The sequence below is a fragment of the Canis lupus genome, chromosome 27 (genome assembly GCF_003254725.2).
Source record: "Canis lupus dingo isolate Sandy chromosome 27, ASM325472v2, whole genome shotgun sequence".
Taxonomy (NCBI): Eukaryota; Metazoa; Chordata; class Mammalia; order Carnivora; family Canidae; genus Canis; species Canis lupus.
In genome coordinates, this window is record NC_064269.1 from 41,976,932 (window position 1) to 42,004,413 (window position 27,482).

Genomic DNA, 27,482 nt, shown 5'->3' on the forward strand with positions numbered 1-27,482 from the left:
CCCATCTCAGGACGGCCAGCACAGGCGCTCTAACTTTTCAGTGTGATGTCACAGGGCTTGTGGAGACACAGAAGGAGCTGTCTCTCACCGGGGTCCAGAGAAAAGGGTTCCTTGGGAGAAGTCTGGTCCTCAACGTGGAGACAGAACTACCAGACTCTGAACACTGGTGCCCACATTCCTTTAAGCTCGCCCAACTCCCTGCTTGAACACATGCACCAGCTACGGTACTCAGGTGACCCGGTTCCCTGGGGAGGAAAGAATGTGCCAACAAGCGGGCAAGTATTGCCACGCCCCGGGTGTGGTGCTGCTCCCTGTGAATTAATGAAGTGGCACTTGGCTTTATCCATCCCGCTGTTGTGATTTCGGTTAGCAAGCCAGTCCTGTGGGTCTGCCCACCCTTGGGGCAAGAGCTAGGATCACATTCCTAACATGCCGAGCTAGGAACCCAATCCCACCGGGCCCCGCCTGAACCTCTCATTTTGACCACTCTTCAAATCCAGTGGACTTTGTATCCTCTTGTTTACTAAGCACCTGATGGTGTGCGTCTACCATTGCAGTGCTCACAGAAGCGGCGCCAGGACATCCTCACTCAGGCAGTGGCAAGAACTTTATGTGACTCAGATGGCAGAAGCTTGAACTCTACCCCACGTATGTGGGTACCTCCGAGGGCTTTCTGTTTTCTCGGGAGGGACAGGGCCGGCCGGGGGCAGCTCACGTGGGATCTGCATCCCTGCTCCCACTGACATGCTTGGGTTCATGCTGCCTCTGTGGCTCTAATCTGCTGCTGCTGCTGTTTCCAAGCTCTATTCACAGAGGAGACTCTCTCACTTTCATGAAAAGAAACCACTCGCACAAAGGGCTTTGTGTAGGTAGCAGACTTTACTGAAGATTTGAGGAGACAAAGGGGGGTTACATAGCAAAAATACAAAAAACTTAAAGTTGAATATTAGACATCCATGAGCTTAAAAATAAAAAGACCTTTAGCCATTTCCACCAATCGGGCTTCAGCCTTCTATAGAGGTTCTGGACCACCTCTCCCATCCTCTCTCAGGAAGTAAACAAATCCAATTCCCAGACAGCGTCTTATTCAGAGTGACTTAGCCCACCAAGTCTGTTCTGTGCTCCCTTTCGAGACCCTTCCCTGGGGCCTCTCTCCCCTCGTAGGCCACAAAGCTATTTTCCTGGTTAAGAACACTTCCTTCCCCATTTCTGAAACCTGAGGATGAAGGTCTAAGCATTTGTCTTTGTGCAGACAGTTCCCACTAAACTAAGGCCTGAGGCTTCCTTGTGGGCTCTAGGAGGCATGAGCCTTTTTGTTTTGTTTTGTTTTGTTTTCTATAAAAATACGTATGTGTATGTGTGTGTGTGTGTGTCTTTCTGTCTTAGGGGTGGGAAGAACAGAGCCGGGGAGATTCTAATACACCTAAGTTATTACCATTCACTGAGTGCTCACCGTGAGCTAGGTACACTTCTTCCAATAGCAACCTAAAGTCAAAGCCATTTTATTTCCATTTCCCAAGTAGGGTTATGAAGGTCTGGGAGAGTAAGCTATCTGCACAGGATCCCATAACTTAGCAGCAGCCAATTCGGCCCTAGGTCTGCCTGGCTCTAGGGTTTAAGTTCTCAAGAACAACTTATATACAGATTTAAGTCTTTGGGGGAAAGCTTCTGGTTTTTCTTTCTGGAGCTGATATAGCAGATAAGTAAGAAGGGGTCAGACACAGCGACCACTGGGTATAACTGCCCCTGAGCTAAAAAAAACCCATTGCGGCTCTCTCATCCCTGCTCTGTGCCAGTTCCGCCCAGGTGAGCAGTACTGAACTGATACAGGCCTGCACCAGGCCCAGCGCTGTGGGCCAGCAGGAGCTCCCTGTTGCCCCCGCCCCTATTTCTATGAGCTGCTGGCCCTCCTACCTCCAGCCCCGTCACACTCTGCCCACGGTCCCCTGGAGCCTATGGCTAGGGAGAGAGAGCAGGAGATGGCCAAGGCACACAGTCTATGAGCGGCCTGAGCCATGGCCACCCCTTGATCCTCACTCCCCTGGCTTCAGTCCTGAAAGGGCAGAGTTGGTACCTACACACACATGCACACACACACACACACACACATACCCTCAAGTCCTGTGTGGGTTTTTCTCCTTAGGAAGATCATCCCACTCTATGGACGTTCACTGGGGGCCCCGGAGGCAGCCTGCTGTCACATCCCCATCTCAGCAACACCGCCCCCCCCCCCCCAGCTCTAGATGGTCAGGAGGGCAAAGGGCTCCACCCAGGCGAGCTCAGGGCCCTTACCTCCCAGGCCTAGACGCCATGGATCACACTGCCTTGTACCCGTGCACTCCTTCAGCAAACGTTTACTAAGCACCTGCTGTGTTCCAAATGTGCTTAGTTAACAGAAAGGAACAGACCAAGGAAGCTACAGTCTCCACCCACAGGCATTGAATCTAGGAGGACAGAGAGACTCAGGAGCAGACAACTGCACATGCTTCTCTGTGGGACCCAGCAGCCCCAGTGCTGATTTCTAAAGAAAACCAAAGATTAAAGATCAAAAAGACCCTCAGTTCAAACACTTCCAGGACCTCCCTTCACATAGAGTAAAATCCAAAGTCCTTGCCAAGCAACGAGTGTTGGGCAGTGGAGGAAGCTGAGCTGTCCCCCATAGCCCCAACCCCAGGTCTGGACAGCTGGCCTAGGCAGGATCTAGCCCCTGCTGCCCCCGTACCTCATGCAGCTCTCACTCTCTGCACTGGCCCTGCACCCATACCTCCCTGCCTCTTCTCGCAATGCCTTCCCCCACCTCCCCTGGGCCCCCAAGGCTTCCCCTGTGACTCTCAACTTGCGTACCCCTCTCTGCTCTGAAAGCACTTGTAACAGTCTGCATGTCCTGTTACTTGCTCACTTTGTTTTCTTCCTCAATGAAACGGAAGCTCCCCAAGGACCTTGTCTGTCTTGGTCAGAGACACATTCCCTGGGCCCGCCCCACACAACATGGAAGTTAAGGAAGCATCTGTCAGCTGGATGAATACACACATTAATACTCTAAGCAAGCCAGTTCACTCCTCTGCGCTCCACCTTCTGTTCTTTCAAATGGAGATGGCACAGCACCCACTGGGTGAAGATCAGGAGAGGTGACAGAGGTACCTGTGTTCTGGGTCAGGGTGGCAGGCTCCTGCCACACAGGGCAGGTATGACTGACCCTTCCCCATGAGAGAGGTGACTCCACATTGACTCTTAAAGAATGAGTAACAGTTCTCCAGTGGGAGACAAAGGAAGGGCATAACTGGCCAGGGGAACATGCAGAGCCAAAGCTGAAAGGGAGGGATGGGCACCTGATCCAGAGGGCGTAGGGGAGTGCTGGACAAGCCTGTGAGACAGGTGGGGCACGTCAGGGCTCCCACTGGCCCCAGTGGCCCCATCTGCACTATGCCAGGGGCAGAGGCATCTCTTTCAGCAATCCCCATGCCTGACTGGTCTGGAACTTAGGGCTAGAAGTACATGACTTTCCATGAGGCTACTGAGGTCAGTCTATAGAGAGAGGGGAAAACACACAGCAAAGAGTGGGTCCCCACACCTGCACTGACTCCTTCCCATCCATAATGCAAAAGATCATCTCCTTAGCTCGTGCATTTGTGCCATGGTCAAGAGCCTGCTCACACATCCTTCTTGAGTATTTGCCTGAAGGTTCACAGTCAAACTGGAAGGGGAGGCAGCATGAGGTCTCCTTATCCAAAAATCCCGAGGGGAGAGGGCGAGGGTTGTGACAGTCGCTGCCCGTGGACATGTGAGCACATGCAGTCTGCTCAGGGCCTCAGGGACCCCACGCCCCACCTCCATAGCACATCTTTTGATGAGAGCCGGGCCCCACATGTAGTGAAGTTATGCAACTTGCCACGAGATCTAGCAGCAGTCCAGAGGCATTTAAAGTTGCTTTTTGACGAGGACACTGGCTGTTGGCTTTTTTTCCCCATCTGGGACGCTGCCCAGCCTTTGTAAATACCCACCCTCTAAGGGGCAACCCCTCTCAATCACAACCTTTTCCCTGGATCCTCCATACCCTGCTCTCTCCCACCTCTGAACTCCAGTTTCTGTGAGGATCAACCAACTCCATTTAGGAACTATCCAATCTGACTTTTTAGACTGTAAGCTCCTATTAAAAATAATGTATATTTATCGAACATGTTTACATGCTCAGCACTATTTGAGGCACTCTACATATACGAGGTAGGTACTCTTATTATACCCATTTTACAGATGGGGAAACTGAGGCACAGTGAAATTAAGTAACTTGCCCCAAGGCCACAAAGCTAGTCAGTGGCCAAGCGCCAGGATTTCAATCCTAGCTGTCTGACTCAAGCCCTTGATCCTAACCACCATTCCATAACACCTCCTAGATGCTGTCTTACTCACTTTTGTATTCCTGTATAATATCTCCCTGAGTGCTGCGCACAAAGTAAACACCTATAGGTTGAATCCTGGGTCCCTTCTGCTCCAGATTTCCAGAATTATGGTTCCCATTACAGGGTGATACGAGAGGGCCACGAGATGCAGCAAAGAGCTAGACCCAGGCCTCCCTGATGAAGCGGAGGGTTAAACTAATTGTAATCACATTTATTCAGTGCATCTTGCACCAGGCACTTTACAGACATTAGCTCTCTTTCTCACTGGGGGCTTCTAAGGGAGGTGCTGTTGCCTTCCCCTTTACAGAGAGCAAAAGACACCAGGCCTCAGACTGGTGGAGAAATCTGCCGGAGGTCAGACAGCTAGGAATACCAGGCCTGAAGCCAGGACCACCAACACCCTAGCCCATACAGCTCTCCAAGGAGGTAAACCAGGGAGCCCTTAGCTGGTTCCTGTGAGGCTTGGGGTGGGTTCCACAGCCCTCCTTCATCCACAGGGCACACAGAAACTACTATTGTCTGGGGAGGGAGTGGACAGCCTGGGCTAGCCCCGATGCAGTCACCACCCAGCAGGCATCCTGGCTGGGAGGCAGCCTGAGGAAGGACTCGCAGAACTTCAGAACTGTGTGGTCTTAGAGACCACTGGTCCACTGCAGACCTCTGACCCACTTTCTTGGCCTTCACTCCCCCTTCTCACAAAGGATGCTGCGTAACACCAGCCTCACCACCTAAACCTCCTCCCTGTCTCAGGCTCCTGTGATGTGGAACCAATCCTCCCCAGCAGTCAGTGTGGCTCCGGGATCCATTCCCACTGGGGATGGACGAAAACTATTCAGAGAGCTCTGGCCATGTCCTCTTTCAAATTTCCCAACAACTGTCACCTCCATAGCTAAAACTCAACCCCTGAGCGCACTGAGCCTCCCTGTCAGCTGTTCTGAGGCAGGGGCAACACAGGTAGCCAGGACACTGTGCACAAGTACCCACAGGTACACACCTGGACACGCACAGAACAGAGAGCCCACAGGCCTATCCTGCAGCCTCCCAGCATGGCCAGCAGCACAGTTCAGGGCTCGAGTGGTGACAGAGGAACCATCCCATCCGAAGCTTCAGCATCTGGCACCATTCCTGGCTGAGTCCACTGGGGATCTCTGGGGCTGCTTCTGGCCTGCTTCCCAGTCTGCCCCCCTCCTTCTCCCAGTCCCTCCCGAGGCTCAGACAGCCAGATCAGGTCCTCTGAAAATACATACCATCTTGGGTTTATTTGGGGTTGGGCACTGCAGGTTGTTGCTGGATAGGAAGAGTCATGACCTCCCAGCTCTCCTGGCATTTCAGGGGCTGCCCCTGCAGATTCCCTCCCCATGTCCCTGCACACACGACGTCTCTTCCCCCCTCCCTGCTCCCTGAGTCTCTTATTCTTTCACCAGCCGGTAGATATGGTGCTGAGCCCCGTGCTCACTGGCTGACACCTCAAAGACATATGCAATGCACAGCAATGTCTCCTGTGTGTCTCTGTTGGTGACCACCTGCAGGTGAAGGAAAAGGCAAGAGTTAAAGCCCCAAACAAGGGCACGTCATTTGCTCGACCCATCGACCCTTCTGGCCCCACAACTGCAAAGCCCCTGTCCCCACGACACACACACACACACCTGCAGGATGGTGAAGTTCTCCAGCACGCTGTTCATCATGTACTTCTCGGGCAGGTGCTTCAGCTTATGGATGAAATTGATCATGTACTCGCAGAGTGGGGACCGATGAATGCGGTATGAGTAGTGGCCATTCTCATAGCGGGCATACTCTGTCTGCAGGACCCAGGGGGCAGCGGGGGCTTAGAATCTCTTCTGACCACTTCCAGCCCAGGCCCAACTCTATGGGGAAGTTCCATGACCCACTCACTCTCAAGCAGGAAGAAAAGGCAGGAGGCCTAAGGCCCCTGAGAAAAGAGCCTCCCTTCTAGGTCAGTGACAGGCACACCAGGTAGAGGAGGAGGGAGCTAGAAGATATAGGCATAGTGGCACTAGGCAAGATGGCACAGAGCAGTGACTCAGACCTGGCTGCACACTCACATGTGCTAACATGCACGAGTACACGTAAGCAGGTAACATCTGAACCAGGCTGCTGGGCCACCTCAACGTCCATTTCCTGAATGCCAATATTATACTCTAGTTATACCAAGAGGTTACAACTACACTGTGTGTGAAGCCCTAATTATCTCAGAATGAACATTTAATTGAAAATAACTGGAAAGGGGCACCTGGGTGGCTCAGCCGGTTAAGTATCTGCCTTTGGCTCAGATCATGATCCTAGGATCCTGGGATTGAACCTCACACAGGGCTCCCTGCTCAGTGGGGAGCCTGCTTCTCCCTCTTCCATTGCTCCTCCCCCTCCATTTGTGCTGTTTCTCCCTCTCTCAAATAAATAAATAAAATCTAAAAAATAATGATAATAATAACCTGAAGAGTGTTTTACTATTGCTGCGGGAGCAGGTTTTAGGTACCAATGTGATTCTAAAGTCGCCAGCAAGCTGCAGGTGCAGCCGGGGCTGGGAAGCCCTGGGATGAGCCCTGTTTCTTCCCTGGTACCTGCCCCCCACATCTAGTGGTGTTTGAGATGAGGTGGGTAACCAGTAATTGCCAGACTCGTGAGGGGACTCACTGACTCAGACAAATCTGGAGAAAGAGGTGGGGACAAGGATGAAGGCCAGTGAGAATCGACGGAGGGCCTGGTTGAACAAGCGCGCAGGGTGGGCTCCTACCTCCACCTTCTCTACCACCTGCTTGCCGAAAGAGCAGACCTTGGTGGAACAAGTGATTATCATGTTCTCCGGACTCTCGTACTGGCTGGACACCCCATAGAAGGAGCTGCCTTCATCCTCGATGTTGGTGTTGAGGTCTGCCTGGAGGAAGACACGGGGAAGACAAACAGTGGACAGGTGAGTCAGCAGGGGCCACAGTCCAGGTTCTAGGCCCAGGAAGACATCATAAGGGCCTAAAAAGAACATGGAGAGTAGGATCTTGGAAAGTGTCCTCCTTCCTCCACATCTAGGCCTGGCATGAAGTCAGGCTGTATTGCCTCAATAATGGAAAAAGAGAACACTGGCACCTACATTAGTCTCAGGCCTCTGCTACCCGTTCAGGCACCAATATAACCAGCAGGTGGGCCCCCAATGGGGGCCTTCTGGACTTCAAGTTTTAAGAGTCAAAGGCTTTGCTCTTGTCAAAGTACAAACGTCTGAATCTATATCAGTCATTTCTATTTTAGTATGAAGTTGTTAGCTCCTTTCCAGAGTCAATTTTGATGGTGAAGTCAGTGTGGGAACAGAAAGCCGAATGGGAGACTGGCAGAGGGGTAGGAGGGGATGCTGGGACTCTGCTATGTCTCATCCTCCGGTTCAGCTGGTGACTGGACCCTGCCAATGCTCTTTTGGAAATGGCCCTGGGGGCTGGCCTCTCACCCATCTCTAAGGCGGCTCAAGCCACCCTTGACCTTTTTACATGCCTGCCTCAGCCTCCAGACTCATGCCCCTTACCAAAGCCAGTCTTCTTCCCTTTGGTTCATTCTCTAACTTCTCTGAGTTCTCTTCACAAGACAAGTCTGACTGCATCATTCCATGGTTAAAACCCTCTCACCGAGCCCCTTGCCATGAGAGAACACGACTGTCACTCCCCAGCCTGACTAGTGAGCCCCTCGTCTTCTACATACACCGAGTCATCCCACCTGAGCCAGGGGTGCTAACAGAGCAACTTAGAACTCGGAGCAAACACACCGATTTAAAAAGGCTGAGTCTGAGGGTGCAGCCTCTCCTCCCACCAACAGAACTAGCCTGAAATCACTGCCAAACTGGCCCCAGAGTGCAGCCCTACCGATGCAGCAGAAGCTCTAGATGCTGTTAAAATGAGGGTCTCCCCAGAGCCCTGGGAAGGTTCTGGCACCATTCAGAGCCAGGCACCAGGCAGTTCTGTTACTGGCCATTAGGGGATGCTCAGTCATCAGGTTTCTCTCCTTTCCAGAAAAAGGTTTTCCAAGAGCAAGAACATTCTCTAGACTGGTGGGGGGTGGTAAATGTCTTACAGCACAATAAAAATATTATGTAGCCACAAAAAATGGTGAGAAGGACCTATATTTATTATTATGAATGGACTACAATTGTTGAGTGGGGAAAAAAAAAAGGCAGGTTATGGAACAGAATGAGGATGTGTTACTTTTATGAGAAAAAGAAAATGGGCTGCTTTCATGTCGCATAGAATGGCATACATTTAGCATACCCTGTGATGGTTTTAATGAGGCCTCTAGGAAGACAGGAGAACAAGCAATTACAGCTATGTTCACATCAAGGTTCAGCCTCTGGAATAAACAGCAGTGCTGTACACACCCCGCATCCCACCCGGGGCTGGCTCGGTCCTCAGGTGGGCTGGGAATTAAGGGCAGTTGGGACTTACACAATTATGTATAAGGCGAACTGGGACCAAAATCCAGCTCTCCGTCTCCTATTTTCCCTGCTAAGTCACATGCTTCTCCTAAGGAGAACAAGTTTGCCAAATTTCTTTAAAAAGGAGCAGTTCACTCCAAGTATGCAGCTAGAAGCACGGGGCAGAAGCGTGAGAAAGAGCTGGCAGGGTGCCTGGGCGCCTGGGAAGGGCAGGCATCTGAACGCAGGAGGGCGGGTACTGACCAGGCAGCAACGCCAGAGCACAGAATGATGCCTCTTGGACTTCAGCTACTGGTGGGCCCTCTTGATTCTGGTGTACTTGTGCACCACCCACCACAGGCCCTATGCTGCCCCTCCCGGTTTCTCCGAAATCCGCTCAGGCCTTAACTCCATGCTCAGCAATGTTACCTGTGAAGTCAGTCAGGGATTCTACCTTTTTCTGATGTACGTGATAATAACTGCGTAACTATTACAGAAGAAGTCTGTATTCATATGTCACCTAAAAGAACGCTGTGCACCAGCATTGGCCCAGTCCCTCCCAGGTTCTTCCCAGCACACAAAGGTCACAGCTGCTTGCACCCCCGCAGCGCCCTGGACATGCCAGGATCGGTTCCGGGTGGCCTCGGCCCCTCCCAGACGGTAAATACCCTGCCAGGAAGGACTAAGCTGCCCCAGGGCCTGGGCCACTCCTGGGGAGAGGTGGGCCTGTAATGAAAGCTGTGCGTGGCCTCGGTGGCACGGAGTGAGGAGAGAGGTGAGCCCTGCATCACCCCTCCACCCACCCCACCAACCTGCCAGCACCCCCCACACAGCCTCCCCCTACCCCCACAGGTCCTGGTTATAGCTCTCACTCACCTGGCCCTTCCATCCCGCAGTCACCCACTTACCCTGCCCCAGCCCAGCACGGCCAAGAGGAGTAGGGCCCAAAGAGGCTGAGACATTGTCTCTGCTATTAAGGAACTCAGAACTTGTGCGACAGCAAGTAGGGTAAATGTGATGGTGTTTGAGTGGCACAGAGAGATAGAGACAAAAGAGATAAGGAGGTAGTGGGAGAGAGGTAAACATCCCGCAAATGGCCATCCGACATCTGCCCAGGGACCTGCCCTGTGGTTACACTGCACAGAGCTGGAAGACACAGCCAGTGACACGGACAAGCCACGGCCAGTACTTCTTCTTGTCCTCTGTGCTCCGTCTTCCTGACTACCCTGCCAGTCCTCTCCTGCAGCCACACTTCAGATACTTCCTGGGCACCCCTGCAGCCCCCTCACTAATAGGCTTGGCTTCTCTTTCTCAACCTCAGAGGAAGGCTGCACCCCCCTGCTCGCCCTCCTGCCCTCTGAATGCCCCCACACTCCCCTCCCTCTACCCTATTCATAGCCGTGGTGCGGGTGGGCAGCCCAGGCAGGGCCTAGGACAGGTGTAGGGGATTGGGTGACAGACAGATGAGCCGAGACAGCCAGCCGCAGCCCAGGAGCGGGGGCTGGAGGGGCTCAGATCCATTGTCATGTGCTGGTATGTGCCTGGGAGAAATGTCAGGGCCTGAAGGGAGCAGCAGGCTGGGATGGGGGCCGGTCTGGGGGCACTCTCTTCCCTCCAAGGCCTCAGCTCACCCTCTGCCCAGAACTTTCAGTTTGCAGACTGGTGTTAACAGCCATCAGTGATCCAAGAGCTCCCTCTCCCCTGTCCACAGACAGAGATGGCCCCGGCTGGTCCCACATGTTGTGGGGAAGGAAGGAGCAACTTCAGTTCCTCAATCCCTTCCCCAGACCCTGTATGTCACATGCAACAGAGCACGGCCTCACAACTCGACCCCTCCTGCACCCTGAGGCCAGTTCCTGCTGGAAATGATCTGTCCTGGCAGCCATGAGCCTAGGAACCACAACCGCCATCCCAAAGAAAGAACAGTAACTTTCGGGGTGGGGGGTGGGGGGAAGGCAGCTAAGAGGACAAAGTCCTCCTCCCACTCTAAGAGGGCCCTGGTCAACTCCCTAGCATGCACAACCTGGGCTGAGCCGAGAATACTGCTGGCTGGAGAAGAAAGGAAGGCTTCAGGGGAGGTGGCTCTGTTTCCTTGTCTGCACAGCTCTCCTTTCTAACTGTGTGTGGCCCGCCTCACAAGAGTTGTTGGCAGGAGAGGGAGTGGCCACACCAGGGTGCAGGAGAAGAGGGTTCCAGATGGCAGGAACACCAGAGCTGGCTATGAGGACCCCATGGCTGACCAAAACTCTCATGCTTAGCAAACAGGAGCATTTCTTTTTCCCCCATCACAGATTTGTACTTCCTGGTGCCTTAACCCTCCCCACACAGGAGGGACCAGATGACTGCCAAGGAGCCCTGGCCACTGACATGCCCCCATCTCTGATTTCACCCATCCTTGCCCTGACCAAGTGTCTGGTCTTCAGAGATGACCTGGCTCTAGGGGCTCAAGCAAGGGGCAGGGGCACATGACGGTCCTCAGAGACACAGTCCCCTGCAGGCCCTCAAGAACAAAAACCGCAGATTGTTCAGACAGAGACAAGGGCCTAGAGAAGCTGAGCTTTGCTCAGGTCACAGGTCTCGAGCGGCAGAGCAAAGATGAGAGCTTCTCCACCCCAGCTGGAGCCCATTGCTGCCCTCCTGGCCTCCCCTGACACACCAGGAGGGCCCCCCTTGCAGTCCACCACACTTCCCTGTATCTGTATACTGGTTGCTGCTCCAGGACCCTGAGACCTGCTCCAGATTCTCCCACAAGGAATGTGAGTTCCTAGAAGACAAGGGCCAGCTGAGTCCACACAGGAGGGCCACGTGCATGGCCCATGAGCAAACGTAGAGGCCACATGGGGAACCCACCTGGTCAAGTTCCCCAGCACCAACTGTCTCCTCCCTTCCCTTCTGCCATCAATCCTTACTTCCAACCTCCCCGAAAACATCAAGAGGAAGGAGGGGATGTGGACCACAAGCAAAATTGGAGAGGAACATTCTAATTACCTTTCCCTACCTGCGCACTCTCACCTCCTCACTTTCTGGAAGGGAACTCTGGGTTCTAGAAAACCCAAGAAGCTCAACTGTCCAACTCTACATTGGATGCACAGTTGAGTCTGCAATCCCCACACTGCCACCACCTGCTATTCCTCAGGGTCTTCCGGGTCCTTTCTTAGGCGACCCAGAGCCTTCTCCAACAGGAGCAGGGGGAGCACGGGACCCTGCATGAAGGGTACCCCTGGCACTCTGTAAGGTCAGCCAGTTCAGTGTCACAGTTCCAAGTGCACACCCTAGAGACACACTGAGTGTAAATCCTCGTGTTGCCACTAGGAACTGGGTGACCCTCAAGTGATTTCACTCTGTGCTCAGTTTCCCCTCTACTGAACGAGGCTGTCCACAGAAACTGCCTTTAGGGTTGTAGCAAGCATGAAACGTGCTGATACATGCAGCGATGAACAGTGCCTGGCGTAACCTTCCACCAACTACCCTGACCTAGGTCACAACACTTATATCACAAGGACAACCAAAGGAAAAAGAGGTGCATCCTGGCTCGCGTGTCTCAAAGTCAGGCCCACACTACCTCCATGCCTCAGTTCCCCCACTTTGTGAAATAGTAGGCCTAGGATGGTCCTCATCTGGAGGGTGACTAGAACACAGAATATTATTAGAAACTAAAAGAAGCCAAGAGCTGGTGAAAAAGGCCCCAGATTTGCCATCTCCCCCCACCGGCCAAAGATGCTGTTTCCACAAATGCCTCCAGCCAACCAGGCCTTCCTTCTGACCCAAAATTACAATCCAGGGTAGCTGAGCCAGAGCTGAGAAAGAGTCATCATCTCCCAAAGCTCCTTCTTCCAAGTCAAGGCTAAGCCTGGACTGGCTTGGGGGTCTAAAGGAAGGAGCACTCAAGAGCGGATGCAGGCTTCCCCCAAGAGAGGCCAGGAGCCTCCCTGGATGCACAGCGGGAAAGAGGAATCAGCACAGCTGGACGGGCAGGAGTGGTGCTGACAGCCACCCAAGGCAAAGCCTCTTAGTTCCTGTTCCCAGGTCCAGGGCTGATAGAGAGAAAAGAGGGGAAGTGAAGGGGGTTACACCCCTCCTAAAGAAAGGGAGAAAGATGTCCTGCTGCACACATCACCCCCTACAGCCGGCCTCTCTGGCTGAGGTCCCAAAGAGACCTGACCTATACTAGTACAGCCTGCTCCTCACCTCCAGGCTGGGCAGTTGATTTATCCAGCCCAGGACAACCCTGGCCACATCTTGCCCTATTCAAAAACCTTCAGTGAGGGACACCTAGGTGGCTCAGTGTTTGAGCGTCTGCTTTTGGCTCAGGGTGTGGTCCCAGAGTCCCAGCATCGAGTCCCACATCAGGCACCCCACAGGGAGCCTGCTTCTCCCTCTGCCTGTGTCTCTGCCTCTCTCTGTGTCTTTCATGAATAAATCAATTAAAAAAAAAAAAACCTATCTCTCTCTGTGTCTGTTATGAATAAATAAATAAAATCTTAAAAAAAAAAAAAAAAAAAAACCTCCAGAAGCCGCCATGACCTTGAGGACAGAAGCCCTGCACTGTGTATACAAACAGCTGGAGAGGAGACAGATCTCCAGTGATTGTAAGAAGCTGCTGGACCAGCCCTGGAGAGTCTACCTCCAGACTTACTTTACATGAAAGAAAAATAAACTATTTATGCCACTGTTGTACCGGGTTTTACATAATATGTACTCAGATACACTCAATCAACTCAGAAGAATTAAAAGATAAAGTTAAGGAAATCTCTAAGAAAATGAGGTGGAAAATCAAGAAACTGTAAAAATCATAGAGGGTAAATCCAGGATATGGTTTCTTGGATAAGAATACAGAGCCAGGGGTACCGGGGTGGCTCAGCAGTTAAATAAACATCTACCTTTGGTTCAGGTCATGATCCTGGGGTCCAAGACTGAGTCCCACATCGGGCTCCCCACAGGGAGCCTGCTTCTCCCTCTGCCTATGTCTCTGCCTCTCTCTCTCTCATGAATAAATAAAATCTTAAAAAAACAAAAAAACAAAAAAAAACAGAGCCAACAGAGAGAAAGAAATAATATAAGTAAATTTTCCCCAAGTTGAGAAACACTAATTTCACAATTCAAAGTGCCTGGCTTAAAAAAATCAGAAAGTAAAAACACACATATCCCAAAGCTCCTCTATCTGAAACTTAACATAAGAGATAGAAAGGAAATGCAAATTTTTCAGAGATAAAAAAACAAAATCTAGGGACACTTGGGTGGCTCAGCAATTGAGCATCTGCCTTCGGCTCAGGGTGTGATCCTGGGGTCTGGGATCAAGTCCCATGTCAGGCTTCCCTCAGGGAGCCTGCTTCTCCCTCTGCCTATGTCTCTGTCTCTATCTCTTTCTCTCTGTGTGGGTCTCTCATGAATAAATAAATGAATCTTAAAAAAAAAAAAAACAACAACAACAACCAAACAAAAAAAACCCCAAGTGACATAACAAAGGATAGAGAATTAAAATGTAATCAGACTACTCGTGTTTGGAGCAACGCACTGAAGAATGATTCTTGAAAATCATCTCTGGGAAAATATTTGTGACCTAGATTCTATACCCAGTCTAACTATCAACCAAGCACAAAACAATAGGCATTCAACCAGGCAAAGACTTGAACATTTATCACACATTTTTCCTTAGGGAGGTACTAGAGAATGTTTTCCTGCAAGATAAGCAGGGACACCAGAGAGAAGTAGAGATCTAGAAAACCACAGATTCCATACAGGAGGAAGAGTAAATGCAGTGTCCAGGTGACATCCACACAGCAGGTTGAGAACAACCAGTTCAGACTGAAGCAGCACAGAGGCACCTGGGAGAAGAATCTCCAGGAGAGAGGGGGACCTGATGAATGATTTGCCTCTTAGTATTAATTCATTATATAACTATTAATATTCATTGATTTAAAATAAGATAAAGTAAAAGAAAATATTACCTATTTTTCATCCTGGGTTGGATAAAACCCAGACTCTATGACGAGAAGTCCCTTCAGGATCGGAGTCCCTTTACCAGTTTTGTTTTTTTTTAATATTTTATTTATTTATTCATGAGAGACACACAGAGAGGCAGAGACACAGGCAGAGGGAGAAGCAGGCTCCACACAGCGAGTCCGACGTGGGACTTGATCCCGGGTCTCCAGGATCACGCCCTGGGCCAAAGGCGGCGCTATACCACTGGGCCACTGGGGCTGCCCCAGTTTTACTTTCACACACCTGTGCCCATGCCTTTCCCCTCCGGAGCCCATGGTCCTTACACCTGTGCCAGGCTGTAGAGCCTTTCCCAGGCTCTGCTGGATGGATCTTGCCCATCCCTATAGGTCGAGTCCAATCCTATTCTGCTCCCACAACAAGCCTGCAGCACCTTAAAGCTCAGGAACTCCAAGTCGCAGTCCCAGTACTGCCTCTTCTGTGCTCTGAAAACTGATCAAAGGCTGTGTGTCAGAGGGATTTCCTGTATGTCCCCACTGCTGGTTTAGTGTGTAGTTGTCTGCCTCCCCACCCTGCACCCCTTTTCTGTGTGTACTGGGCCCCTGGAAGGTAAGCATGTACCTGCTCATCTTAGAGGAGGTGTTGCAAAAGCAGGGAGCTCTCTTCACACAGCACCTGTCCCAGGGTGAGGCAGGGAAGGCAGCAGAGGCTCAGGCTATAGGCTGAGCTGGGTGAGCTGGGTAGGTGTTTCTCTCGGGGTGAGCTATCCTAATCCTCCAGCCCACTTCTCCAAGCCCTGCCCAACCCAACAGCTGCCCTGCTCCACCCCTGAAATGAATTCAGGACTTGGAATTCAGAGAGTTCATGTTGGCTCTTCACCTACCCCTCCCTCAGAGTCCCCCGAGGTCTCTTCCCAGTATGACAGCCCCCTTGTGGCTGCACTTTTTGCCTGGACCCAGCTGCCATCACAACCTCTCAGAAAAGTACCTGATTCTGCACGCTCAGTCCTCCAGCACCACTGCCTCCTCCTGTATCAGCCTCCCACCACTGAGTGGCCAGTTTGCATTTGCGCCGCCCTTTGCAGTAGCCCCACCTTTCCAGGTTTCCACTCATGAAAAGGGCACCTGATGCCCACTCTTCCTCCTTTCTCCTCATTATCATCAATGTCCTAGAGATTGGAAGGAAGGGTTTATCAAAGGGCTTACCCAGAATTTCACCAGAAAAAAGGCATTGGAAGGTCCCCGTTCAAAGAGTTCCTTGAGTCCTCCCTTCTTCTCTGGGAATTTGTCATAGATCTGGCGGATGTCCACAGCTTCGAGGTAGGGGTCACTGTAGCTTGGGCTGGACTGGCCAATGTGCACGAACAGGTGCTTGTTGTACTGTGGAGAGAAGAGCTGGATTGAGGGACAGGTGCAAGGGAACAGGGCAGATGGAGAAGACCAGAACTCAGATCACAGCCATACGACCTGGAGCAAGGAATGACTTCACCTCTCCGGGCCTGTTTTCCCAACTGGAATAATGGAGACAGTAAAAGGACCCAATGTCAAGCAAAGTTAACAGGTATGGAACATCCAGGGTGGTGTGTGCACCTAATAGATACTCATTAAATGGTAGGTATTGGGGTCACTCTTAGTCCTGGCTGGGTCAGTGAATATCCGTAGGCAAGTCATTTTCTACCTTTGGGCCTCTCTTATCTCATCTGGGATGTCAGACCATTGACCTAGATAAGGTGTTTTCAAACTATGCTCCACCCCGCAGATGGGGGCTGGGCTACCTCTGGCTACAACCAAAGTAAGTCTACTTCTTTTGCTGTACGCACCAGGCTTCTGAGTAAGAGTCTGATTAATGGTTCCTCAGCTGAGAAAACAAGTTTGAAAACGGCAAAGTGAAATGGCCTATGAAGTCCCCCGGGCCCAGGCTCTTCTAGCATCTCCTCCTCTGACCTTTCCAGGTGACGCTGGTCACTCAGGACATGGGACACTGAAGGGGACAGGGTGGGGCGGGGCCCCGCTCTCAGCTGGCATCACAAGGATGTGGGTCAGACCCAGGAGGCTCCTCAGAGCCACAGGGGAAAGGATGGATCAGTGAGGGGGTGGTGGGCACTGGGTGGGAAGAATTCAGGTCAGGGAGGGAGCAGCAGAGGGAGAGGCCAAGAGAACTGGGATGGACAAAGAAACCTGGGGAGGGCTTTAGGGTGGAAGCATCACTGTGCCAGGGGAGGAGGGGAAGAGGAGAGGCTGCATGAGGAAAGAAGAGGGAGGGGTTGAAGAAGAAAAGGAAAGGGGAGGGAGGGCCAGAGGAAGGGAAGACTGGGAAGAGCAAGAGATCTAGGTGAAACCCAAAAGTGGAGGGGGGCAGAAGGCCAGGGCAGGAAGCCAGAAGCAGGTGGGAGAAGAGTTGGAGAAGACACAGGAGCAGGAGCCTCCAGAAACAGGAACAGGTAAGAGACCTGGCCAGACCCAGGCCAGGACCTACCGTATCAGGGTCCTGCTGCTGCTCCAGGAAGGCAGAGAACTCCAACATCCAGAGCTTGGAGCTGGCCACACTGCGGCCCTGCCACGGGGGTGCTGGGGGCGCTGAGGGCGACGGGGTGGGTCCTGCAGGAGACTCAAACCCTGCATACAGCAGGAGAGGCACATGGGGAGCGGTCCACATATGGCCTCCCTGCCAACAGCCTCTGCGAGGATCCCAGGCCCAGCAGTGAGACCCCAAGCTGGCGAGGGCATCTCCTGCCTCCCATAAATAGGCCTCCCAGCAGGGGCGGTGGAAGGGAGCGCTTGGCCTAGTACAAGCCAGTCCCCTCGGGCCCCTGGAAATAACTGCACTCAAGGGAAAATGGACACCGGGTGAGGGGCCAGGATGCCTGCTGGACTGAAGGCTTCCTGAGCAGCACTGCTAGGTTCTTATCGAGGAGCTTGGAGTCCAGTCAGAGATAACCAGACACAGAGACTGCTACAGTGATATAAGCCCTGTGAGCACAGGAAGTCTCCTGATCTGTTCACTGCTGTCCCTCCAGCCCCCAGAACAGTGCCTGGCTCAGAATGGACCCCACACACAGGCTCGCCAGGAAAGGAAGTAGTGACCATGGTAAGAATGGACTCGGGGTCGTCAGGGAAGGCTTCCCCCAGGAAGGCGATGCTTGAAGGAAGTAGCAAGTACAAGCAGGAGGCAAGGGGTGAAGACAGGAAAAGGGTGCTGGAAGCAGAGGACAAGGCAGAGGCAAAGGTAGGGGGGCTGTGAGAAGCTCGGCCATCTAGAAGCCAGGTGTTCAGGGGAGCTGCTGAGCAGGTGGGTCTGCAGCCGTGGCAGGAAACAAAGTGAAAGAGATGGGCCTGGAGCGGGCTGGGCTAAGCAGCATGAATTTGAGCCTGGGTGTTTGGGAATGACAGAGGACTGCTGGCAGAGCAGTGAAATGTTCAGACCTGCATTTCTGGAAGGTCCTACCCAATGTGAAGGAAGGAGCAAGCAGGGGAGAGGCTGTCAGAAGCACAGTCCTGGGGATGTCTTCCCAGAGGAAATATGAAGAAGGTGTGAATGAAAGCGGTGTCATGGAAGGAAGAGTAAGGGACGAGGAGGCACATGAGGGGAGCCAAACCCCAGGCCCTGGTGCCTGACGGGATGACAGCAGTGAGGCACAAGGCCAGAAGCCTGCAGGCCAGGAGAGGGAGGCTGGGGAACTCAGGAGCGTGATAGGAAGGAGACGGAGAAGAAACAGGGGGGCAGAGGACCATGCTGGACATAAAAGCCTGTGTTGAACACACCCGCTGAAGGACTCACTCACTGTCTAAGCACCGCTCACCCAGGAAGTGCCATGTGCCAGACACAACAGGACACATGGAAGACACTGACCAGCTAGTCACAGACACTGCCCCCTCAAGCCCAGCCCCTAGCAATGAAGAGTGTCAAGTGCTAGGTGGGGGTGCAGAGTGCTCAGGGCACCTGAACTGGGCAGGTGGAGATGCAGGGAAGCTTGCAGGAGAGGAAGCCCAAGCCATAGCCCTAAGGCAGGGCGGGGTGAGGCAGGGCAGGGTGAGGCAGGGCGGGGTGATGCAGGGCAGGAGCAGGGAGAGGAAAGAAGCTGAGTGACCAAGGAGGGCCACGCAAGTCCTAAGACAGAGTTTAGATCATACCCAGAGGGCACCAGGGAGCCAGGAAAAGATTTTAAGCCCAGGAACCACAGGGTGCAACTGCTGCTTTATAAAGGTCACTGGGATGAGCCACAGGGTAGAGGGGAGGCAAGATAAAACAAGGAGGGGGCAGGTTAGGAGGCTGCTGCAATAATCCAGGCAAGAGTAGGAAGGCCTGAACAAGATGGAGGCCTGTGAGAGGCGGCCACAGACAGGAGGGTGGATTCCTGGGGACTGGGAGAAAGCAGCAACCAAGGCCTCAGGCAGGGGGGTGTGCTGCTCTGGGAAAAGGACAAGCCAGGCCAGTCGGCAGAGGCAAAGAGTCAGAAAAGTTAAGGTTAAGGGTGGTTAAGGGTGAAGACCCTGCAGAGAGGAAGGAGATGGGAGACCCTCATGAGAAAGACGCAAGGACAGGGCAGGTCACTGTGGGCCAGGACGGACTCCTGTGCTTGCCATGCGGGCCCACCCACACTCCAGGCCTCCGCCAGGAGTGCTCCCTCTGCTCACAAGCAGCTCCATGCTAGAAAACCACGCTCTCCTTGGACCTCCTGTCTTGAAGGAGAGGATTATAGTGTCACCAAGAGGGAGGCCATCTCAGGAGTGGCACACGAGGGGCACCAGGTGGAACAGTCGCCCTGGGGCATAAGCCCCACCCTGTGAACCCCTGAAAGCCCTGAGCCCAGACTGGGGAGCATGTCAGGCAACGAGGGGCTCGGCAGAGGTGTGCATGATAGGGGCAAGCAATGGGATGGAGCCAGGAGCCTGGGACATATGGTCTGAGCACATGCCAGGGCAGCACCTAAGTGGGTCATAAGATGTCCAGCTGTCGGGGGGCCTGGGACCTGGGGGGGCAAGAGCTGCAGGCATGCGAGGTACAAAGGAGCCATGCACTTCTGACCCACCTGGCAGAGGCAGTGAAGGCTGGACAGTGTAGGTTTGTTGAGAGAAAGGTTTCACACTGTAGGAGACAGGAGACAGGAAGTGTAAGCCTTACAGCAGGTGGTAGCCCAGGAGCCTCCAGCAATGTGCAACGCTCCTGTGTGGCTGGGGGTCTGGCCATCAGTGGCCTTGGTGGGCTCTGGCCACCTGCTCCTTCCCCTGCCAAGTCCATCAGGTTTCATGGATGACCCACAAAAGCAGTGTGCCTATTGGAAAAATCCACCCCTCCTTCTTTTCCTTCCCTTCCCGGCCAACCAGAGCGGCCAGCCAGAGGCCGGCTTCCTAGCCTCCCTCCCTTTGGGTCTCAAACTCTGGCCCTGCTCTACCCCAGACAGACTAGAGTTTTGGCAGATACCAAACTCCCATGGTGTCCACATTGCCGACTGAGTTGTTGCCTGCAAGTAGGAGAGCCAAATCCCAAAGCTCTAGCCCCTCCTGGAAGGCTGACTGCACATTGCAGCCCTGTCCCAGACTGGGAGCCAGGCTCCACAGCCCAAGTTTATGCTCCAGCTCAGTTCCGAGAGCAACGGGTAGCAGGCCATACTCACTCATGGGATGTTCCGGCTTGGCCCGGCAAAGCTCCTTGCCAAAACTGAGGAGGCAAAAAGCACAGAGTCAGCAGAGCCCCGTGCACATGGGCAATGGTGTGGGGAGGCCAGGCAGGAGCCTCAGCTGGAAGGCAGGGCTAGGAGGCTGGACCGGTGGGAGTAAGGAGACAGTTAGCGCTTCTATCCAGGACTATCCAGGCTTGAGTGGTGTCCCAAAATGTGTCGCGAGGAGCTCTAGTCTCTGGACATGCTCTGCTGAAAAGGTGCTCCTCAGGAGAAACCCCAGGTTTGGAATCCTGGCAGCTATATTCCTCCCTTGGAAGCCCACAATACACAGCAGCCTCAACAGTCCCAGAGTCAAGAAACCTATTTAGCTCTAGGTGTCCCAAGCTCCCTTGCAAACAGCATCACTCTGTCCTGTGTAATATCCTGATGGGCTAGCAATCTCTGAATCACACTGCCCATCACTGCCCTCTCCCTGCACACCTAGGGCAGTGCTACAGGTGCATTATGAAGATCCATTTAGTCCCTACGACCAAGAGAAGCCTGTGAGGATACAGCCCTGGAAAGGAAGAGCCTCTCTAGACCATTCTGAAAGTGTGAGCTAGCTGGCCAGGGGTAAGAAATGTACAACACGAACAAGAGTCTGAACACGGACTGTCTGAGGCGACAGAGAACGGCGCTGAGTGCGTGAGGGCTGCGGGGGCAGGACCGAGATGGGGGCTGCTCCAGGGCACAAGGCGGCTGCACCTCAGCCCTTCATCTGTCAATCAGGCCAACTATGGAGGGCTACTCGGTCGGTCTATTCCTGGAGGAAGCTCTGCCCCTTGTGGAAGGTCTGCTGTGTCACAGGCAAGGCCCCCGAGAAGCCAGTGCCAACACCAGCAGAGCCATGCCCTGGCATGGCCCCTTGGTCCTTGGTCCCTCCTTCCCGCCCCCTGCTCTCCAGGCCTGGCCAGTGCCTCTGGCTCCTAGAGAGGCGGAAGAGTGGCAAAGGAGGGGCTGGCATGGCCTCTGACTCCAGGCAGCCCCACTTACCCCTGAGACTGCTGGGTGGCCTGGGCCCCGGGCGAGGGCCATTTTACTGTGGAAGGCTGTGGCGGAGATGGCCTGGGCGGGTGACATGGGCGCCATGCTCTGCAGGGCCTTGTCCTTAGCTGCCTGGTCCTGGGGAGACATTGGAAGGGAGGGCCTCAGTGGTGGTCCCCATAAGAGGTGTGGATGAGGCGGGGTCCAGGCTGGTGCTCGCGGAAGCTGTCCCACCACCAGTGGCCAGAACCCTGGACAAGGCCCTGAGGGACCAGGCTCAGGCCCCTGCAGTCCTATGAACTTGATTAGTGACTGAGCACACGTCACTTAGTTCCTCTGATCAGTTTCCTCATCTGTCAAAGGGCAAAATACTTGTTCCATCTATTTTAGTAGAGCTTAAAGGGCTCGGGAAACCATCTGCCAAACAATCTCAAGGGGGCTACTTTGAGAAGGCCTTTTAGTCCTTGTTTGCCTCTACGACATTGGCAGCCAGGGGAGTACCTGACCCAGGGTTGATGATACACCAACGTGCCAGAGCCTTCCTCAAATGGACAGGAGGGGTCACCCTCAGTCACATGGACTGTGTGGAGGCATGGGATGGTCTCCTGGGGGTCCCACCTATCTCGGTTCCATCCCAGGAGTCTTCTCTTGCACTGGGCACCCCCTGCCTTTTACACATCAGGATTCAATACAAGCTATTCACCCTCCGTGGGAGAAAAGCACATGTAAGCACTCACAACACTGGCAATAACAGTAACCGTAATAATAATCTTTATATGTGTGGAAGCCAGTGGTTCCCATCCTGAGTGCCCCAATCCCACGGGTCTTTAAAATGAGGAGACATAATTCAGTATTTCTGTATTCAGATTTCCGTATTTTCTTTTTTTTTTTAATTTTTTTTTTTAAATTTTTTATTTATGATAGTCACAGAGAGAGAGAGAGAGAGAGGCAGAGACACAGGCAGAGGGAGAAGCAGGCTCCATGCACCGGGAGCCCGATGTGGGATTCGATCCCGGGTCTCCAGGATCGCGCCCTGGGCCAAAGGGAGGCACTAAACCGCTGCGCCACCCAGGGATCCCAGATTACTGTATTTTCAAAAAGCCTAACAGAAACTATGTTTTTGTCCAAAATAAGACCACATTTATAGACTGGAATATTAAGTATTATTCAGTGTGTGTGACTTAACTGAGGCCAAAAGACTGGATATGTCAACTCTGGAGCTCAGATTAGAAATTCTCTTTCTTACAGATGCAATGAAACTCCAGGACACCTGCACCCCGATGTTTAGCCAAACTGTGGAAGGAGCCTCGGTGTCCATCGAAAAATGAATGGATAAAGAAGCTGTGGTCTATGTATACCATGGAATATTCCTCAGCCATTAGAAACGACAAATACCCACCATTTGCTTCGACGTGGATGGAACTGGAGGGTATTATGCTGAGTGAAGTAAGTCAATCGGAGAAGGACAAACATTATATGGTCTCATTCATTTGAGGAATATAAAAATAGTGAAAGGGAATAAAGGGGAAAGGAGAAAAAATAAGTGGGAAATATCAGAAAGGGAGACAGAACATGAAAGACTCCTAACTCTGGGAAACGAACTAGGGGTGGTGGAAGGGGAGGTGGGCGGGGGGTGGGGGTGACTGGGTGACAGGCACTGAGGTGGGCACTTGATGGGATGAGCACTAGGTGATATTCTATATGTTGGCAAATTGAACACCAATTAAAAAAAAAAAAAGAAATTCTCTTTCTGATGAGTATTTTTAAATGGGAAAAATAAATTAGCCGATCTGTGGGACTTAAGTTGGTAGACCAGATCTGTCCTGAGTCACAGATAGTGAGAACTGATGGAGGCCCATGCAGCAGACAGGTGGCTTCTCCAGGACAGTTTTCCTCGGCTCCCGCCATAGCCCTATGAGGGGAACACCACTGTGCAGGCATTAGGCTCTGAAAGGTCCAGGTGGTCACCCAGCATCCCTGTACCTCATGACTATGGAACTAGAACCCCAGAGGCCCTTCCATGTGCAGTCACATGGCACAAGATGGTCCACAGAAGGTCAACAACACAACCTCACTTTGATTCTGAACATCACAGCACTCCCGTGAGGCTGGCAAGACAAGTAGCATCCCCATCTTCAGCTGAAGAAACAGAAGCTCAGAGAATTTATGTGGCACCCTCAGAGAATTTAGGGTGCTGACAGTGGTGATGGCTGGCCTGAAAGCTTGGTCTAAGTTTGCATATCAACTCAGCTCTGGCCTCTGCAGTCCCTGGGCCAGGGACAGGGGGAGAGAAGGATGTACAGTGAACTCTGACAGCACCCAGCACACACCGTGGAAGGCAGAGGAGACCATCCTGAGAGGAGGAGTCATCCTCAAACCACTGTCCTTTTGGGGTCAACCTTACTCTCAGAGGCTCTTTGATAACCAAAGAAGAAGCTATTAGCATAAGGCGGCTCCTCTGGAGGACACACACTGCTCAGGAGGGAAAAGCCCAACACGCCAGCTGGCCCGGGGCTCTCCTTCCAAGAGGACATGTGTGTGCAGGAGGCTGTACCCTGAGAAAGCCTGTGGACCTCTGTGGTTAACAACTGCATTATGGGGCCGGAGAGCTCCATCTACTCAATGTCAGCAACTTACGTCCCTTCCCGGATAGCTGATCTAAACAAATGACCAGGGCTCAGGAAACCACGCCCTCACCAGGGTGGAACAGGAATCAGGGGGAAGTGGGAAGGACATCATGGGGAATGACATCAGTTACCAGGTAACAAGACCAGGGAGTCACCGAATTTGGGGGCTGAAGAAGACCTCAGATACCACCTTGCTTAAGCCTGTCATTTCATATTTTAAAATGAATAAAGCTTGAGCAGGGCCAGTGACTCATCCATGCTCCCACAGCACAAGGGCAGACCCAGACAGACCAAATCCCAAGTACTGGAGGATTTCTACCTAACAGAAGTCTGTCCATCAGGGAGACGAATTATGTTGGATCCCAGACCCCTCTGAGAACATGACAAAATCCTTAGACCACTACCCCCAGGAAAATGAATGCATCTTATTTCAGGAGCTCATGGCTCCCCTTGCAGTCTGCACAGTGGTCTCTGAAAGCTCTCCCCAACCTCTAAGTTAGAGCCTATAGACAAACGTAGTGATTCCTTGAAGCAAACGTGGGCTGTGCAGATGGTCCCCAAGGGAATTAAAAGTTTCCCTCGACAGCTGTAAACAGACCACTGGAAAGTCTTTTCTCCATTCTGGCTCATTCTGGCCCCCTGCCAGGGTCCCAATGAGTCAGAGGCAGACCAGAGAGGAGAAGTGGGGATCATGCTGGACTCCAGGGCCAGAGGGTCTGCAGGAGTACATGTGCCTGGCCTCAGAGGAAGAGAGCAACAGCTGAGGCCCGGCCAGCTGTCCGGGGGACAAAGGAGCGAGGTGCTAGACTGCAGCTGCAGGGGTGGGGGACAGCTGGGTTGAGTGGGCAGTGGGGTGCAGCTTCCTGGGAGTTCCCACCACTTATTTGGAGCCTCTGCATCAGGATCAGGGACAACCGGAGCCACATGGGACCTTCAAGCTCATCTAGTGCCAAGGTTTTTAACTGGGTTATGAGCTACTTTGGGGTTTAAGAGCCACAGAGCACGAGAGGTGACTAGGAACAGGGGGTCTCTGGCCTATTATTATTCCTCATCAACCTAGCTGTGACTAGAGTAGCTCCTCTGGTAACATACTGGTGCAATATTTTGTTGGGGAAAAAAAGAAAAGAGGCCTCTGCTCCTTCTTTAAAAAAGTGTGTTAACTGCTGGTCTCATCTGAGACCCCCAAATGTCAGCTCTTCTTGCCAAGCAGCTGGGCAAACTCTGCTATGAACACATCTATGACAGGGAGCTCATTCCCACCTGGTATTCATCTAGTGTCCAGGAAGCCTCAGTCCTGTGGGAAACAGACTGCCCTGAGAGGAGTCCTGACAGCAGCTGGCCCTCCACAGAGCAGTCCCTGTCAGGAGATGGCCCTGTAAGGTGGGGCGGATCTGGGACGGGGAGAGAGCTGCCCATCTCAGAGAGCAGAGTGTAGGAAGGAATCTCACCAGCTTCCGCAATAATATTCATCCTACCCCAGGGGCAGTGCCGCCCAAGCCTGACCACCCTGCAAGCACAGGGGACGGTACTAAGGGCCAGGGCCTTGAGGAGGTTGTCAAGGAATGGGGTGTGGAGGGCAATCCCGCTGGGATCTGCGAGTGAGCTGCGGGGGTGGGGGGAGGCACACACTGTACAGCCTGGTGGTCTCACACACACAGCTCTGAGGTCAACTGTCATATCCTGCACAGTCAAGCAGTTATAGGCTGAATCCCACTCTTTTAAACACCAAGAAGCATGCTGGCTCTGTGTACAAACAGCCAGTCCCTGAACCCAAGGGGAAGAATTTTCCTGCTAGAAAAAGAGCCCCACTTTCTAGGAAGCTGGCCTCACCTGTGGCCTAGGTCCCCCTCCCACTGCCGCTGGTTTGTCTTACCTTTAACTTGGCCTGGATCTCGCGGGCTTTTCGACGAGCCAGCACCTGGATGTGGCTGGAGACCTGCAGCAAGGAAGAGAAGGCTGCTGTCCCCACCTCCCAGAAGGCCTGTGCTCCCCTTTTTGGCTCCCTGACCCTCCCCCACTCCAGCACCTTCAGCCCACATCTGTGGACTGAGTGAATGAAAGGCCCAGTCCATGATGGGCCCTCAGTCCTGCCACATCCAGCTAATCCAGAGTCTGGCAATAAAACAAAGTATAGTGCTGCCACTCCACTCTCTGTTCTGGTGTCCTGGAGAGGGGCGGGGAGCGGGCTGCTGACTCCCCTGGAAGGTGAGGGATCTCCTCCCAGTTGACAGCAGCAGGGACAATGAACTGTCCGTGATACACCAGAAAGAGCTAACCCCTCTAAACCAGCCCCACTGAGAACCCACCCTTGGTCCTGCAGAGGGCCTGGCCCACCATGGGAGCAGGCTGGGAGCAGGGTACCTGCCCCCGGGATCCACTCTCATCTCCCAGGGCCCACCTGCTTCCTGGTGCGGGTCTTTCCTGTCCGGAGCTTGATGTAGCGGGCAATCAGCTCATTCCGACCTACAAAGACACCAACAGCCTCTCAGCAGGAGGAGGACAAAAGGCAGGTGCAGGGGAGGATCTGAGGGATCCTTTCCTTCATCTTCTGCTCATCTTGAGTGGGGACTTGGGGTGAGGATTCTGCAGGTTCCCACCCCCCCTCCTTGGATCCCAGGGATCTCCCAGCAGCAAGAGGAAACTAAGCCCTCGCTGGGGGACTGGTAACCTGAGAGCAAGGAGAGGACAGGGCTGTGAGCCCCATACAAACCTGAGGCACCCTCTCAGAGGCTCCCTCTTCCCATGCTAGCCATCTCCTCCCCGCACTCTATAGCAGCCTGACAGCTGCCAATCTGTCCTGCCTCCCCAGGGCCTCCCTCCTGCACACTCAGGAGGCTACAGGAAGTGCCGGGCCTTGACACTCCCCCATGCAGCCTCCAAGGCTTCCAGCACCTCCACAAATGAGCAGGACCTTATGAGATGTCTTGTGTTGTCTGTGGGCAGCAGGGGGTGTGGGAGACATTAGTGCTGAGACCCTGAGCATCCCCAGGGAGGAGGCCTGAGGCCCTGAACTCAGATCAAGAGAACCCGGGCAGACCACAACTCCAGCTCCATGGCTCTGATTAGATCAGTCAACGGGTAATATCGAGTGTGTGCCAAGGGCCCAGCCTCTGAGAGGCTGAGGCTATGTCTGAAGGACCCTGGAAACCTGTAAGGAGCTGCCCATGTCCTCTAGTGTTGTAAATGGAATTATGAAAAGAGGTTCTGTTTTCACAGAAACCACTGCCTAGCTGAGGAGAGACATGTGCCCAAGCTGCAACCCTACTGCGGGCCACGGACAGGGAACACACAGTGCCCTCAGAGCACAGGGGTCAGCTCGGGCTGGGTGGTCAGGTGAGCCTTCTGCTGGGCCCTGATGACTAGGAGGATTAGACCATAAAGAAGGGCATTGGGCTGGGGACAGGGAGGGCAAGGGGGTTGGAGAGGGAGCTGTCACCTCCCTGGCCCAGCCCCGGGGCCGGCGGGCACAG

At 53.2% G+C, this 27,482-nt stretch overlaps 1 protein-coding gene across 5 annotated transcripts in view; it reads right to left on the reverse strand.

Moving 5' to 3' along the window:
- Positions 1-860: 860 nt before the first annotated feature.
- Positions 861-27,482, reverse strand: part of TEAD4 (TEA domain transcription factor 4) — a 64,481-nt gene continuing 37,859 nt past the window's right edge. For 3 of the 5 annotated variants that reach the window (XM_049102315.1, XM_049102314.1, XM_049102311.1), the window contains 10 exons: positions 26,411-26,475; positions 25,886-25,948; positions 21,395-21,523; positions 20,357-20,400; positions 19,772-19,827; positions 17,218-17,357; positions 15,948-16,121; positions 7,150-7,290; positions 6,044-6,196; positions 861-5,920 (listed from right to left, as the gene is read on the reverse strand). In XM_049102315.1, the coding sequence (XP_048958272.1) occupies positions 5,807-5,920; positions 6,044-6,196; positions 7,150-7,290; positions 15,948-16,121; positions 17,218-17,357; positions 19,772-19,827; positions 20,357-20,400; positions 21,395-21,490 (918 nt within the window). In that variant the 5' untranslated portion in view covers positions 21,491-21,523; positions 25,886-25,948; positions 26,411-26,475 and the 3' untranslated portion in view covers positions 861-5,806. The remainder of the gene's footprint in view (positions 5,921-6,043; positions 6,197-7,149; positions 7,291-15,947; positions 16,122-17,217; positions 17,358-19,771; positions 19,828-20,356; positions 20,401-21,394; positions 21,524-25,885; positions 25,949-26,410; positions 26,476-27,482) is intronic. The other 2 variants (XM_049102312.1, XM_049102313.1) reach the window with 2 other exon arrangements.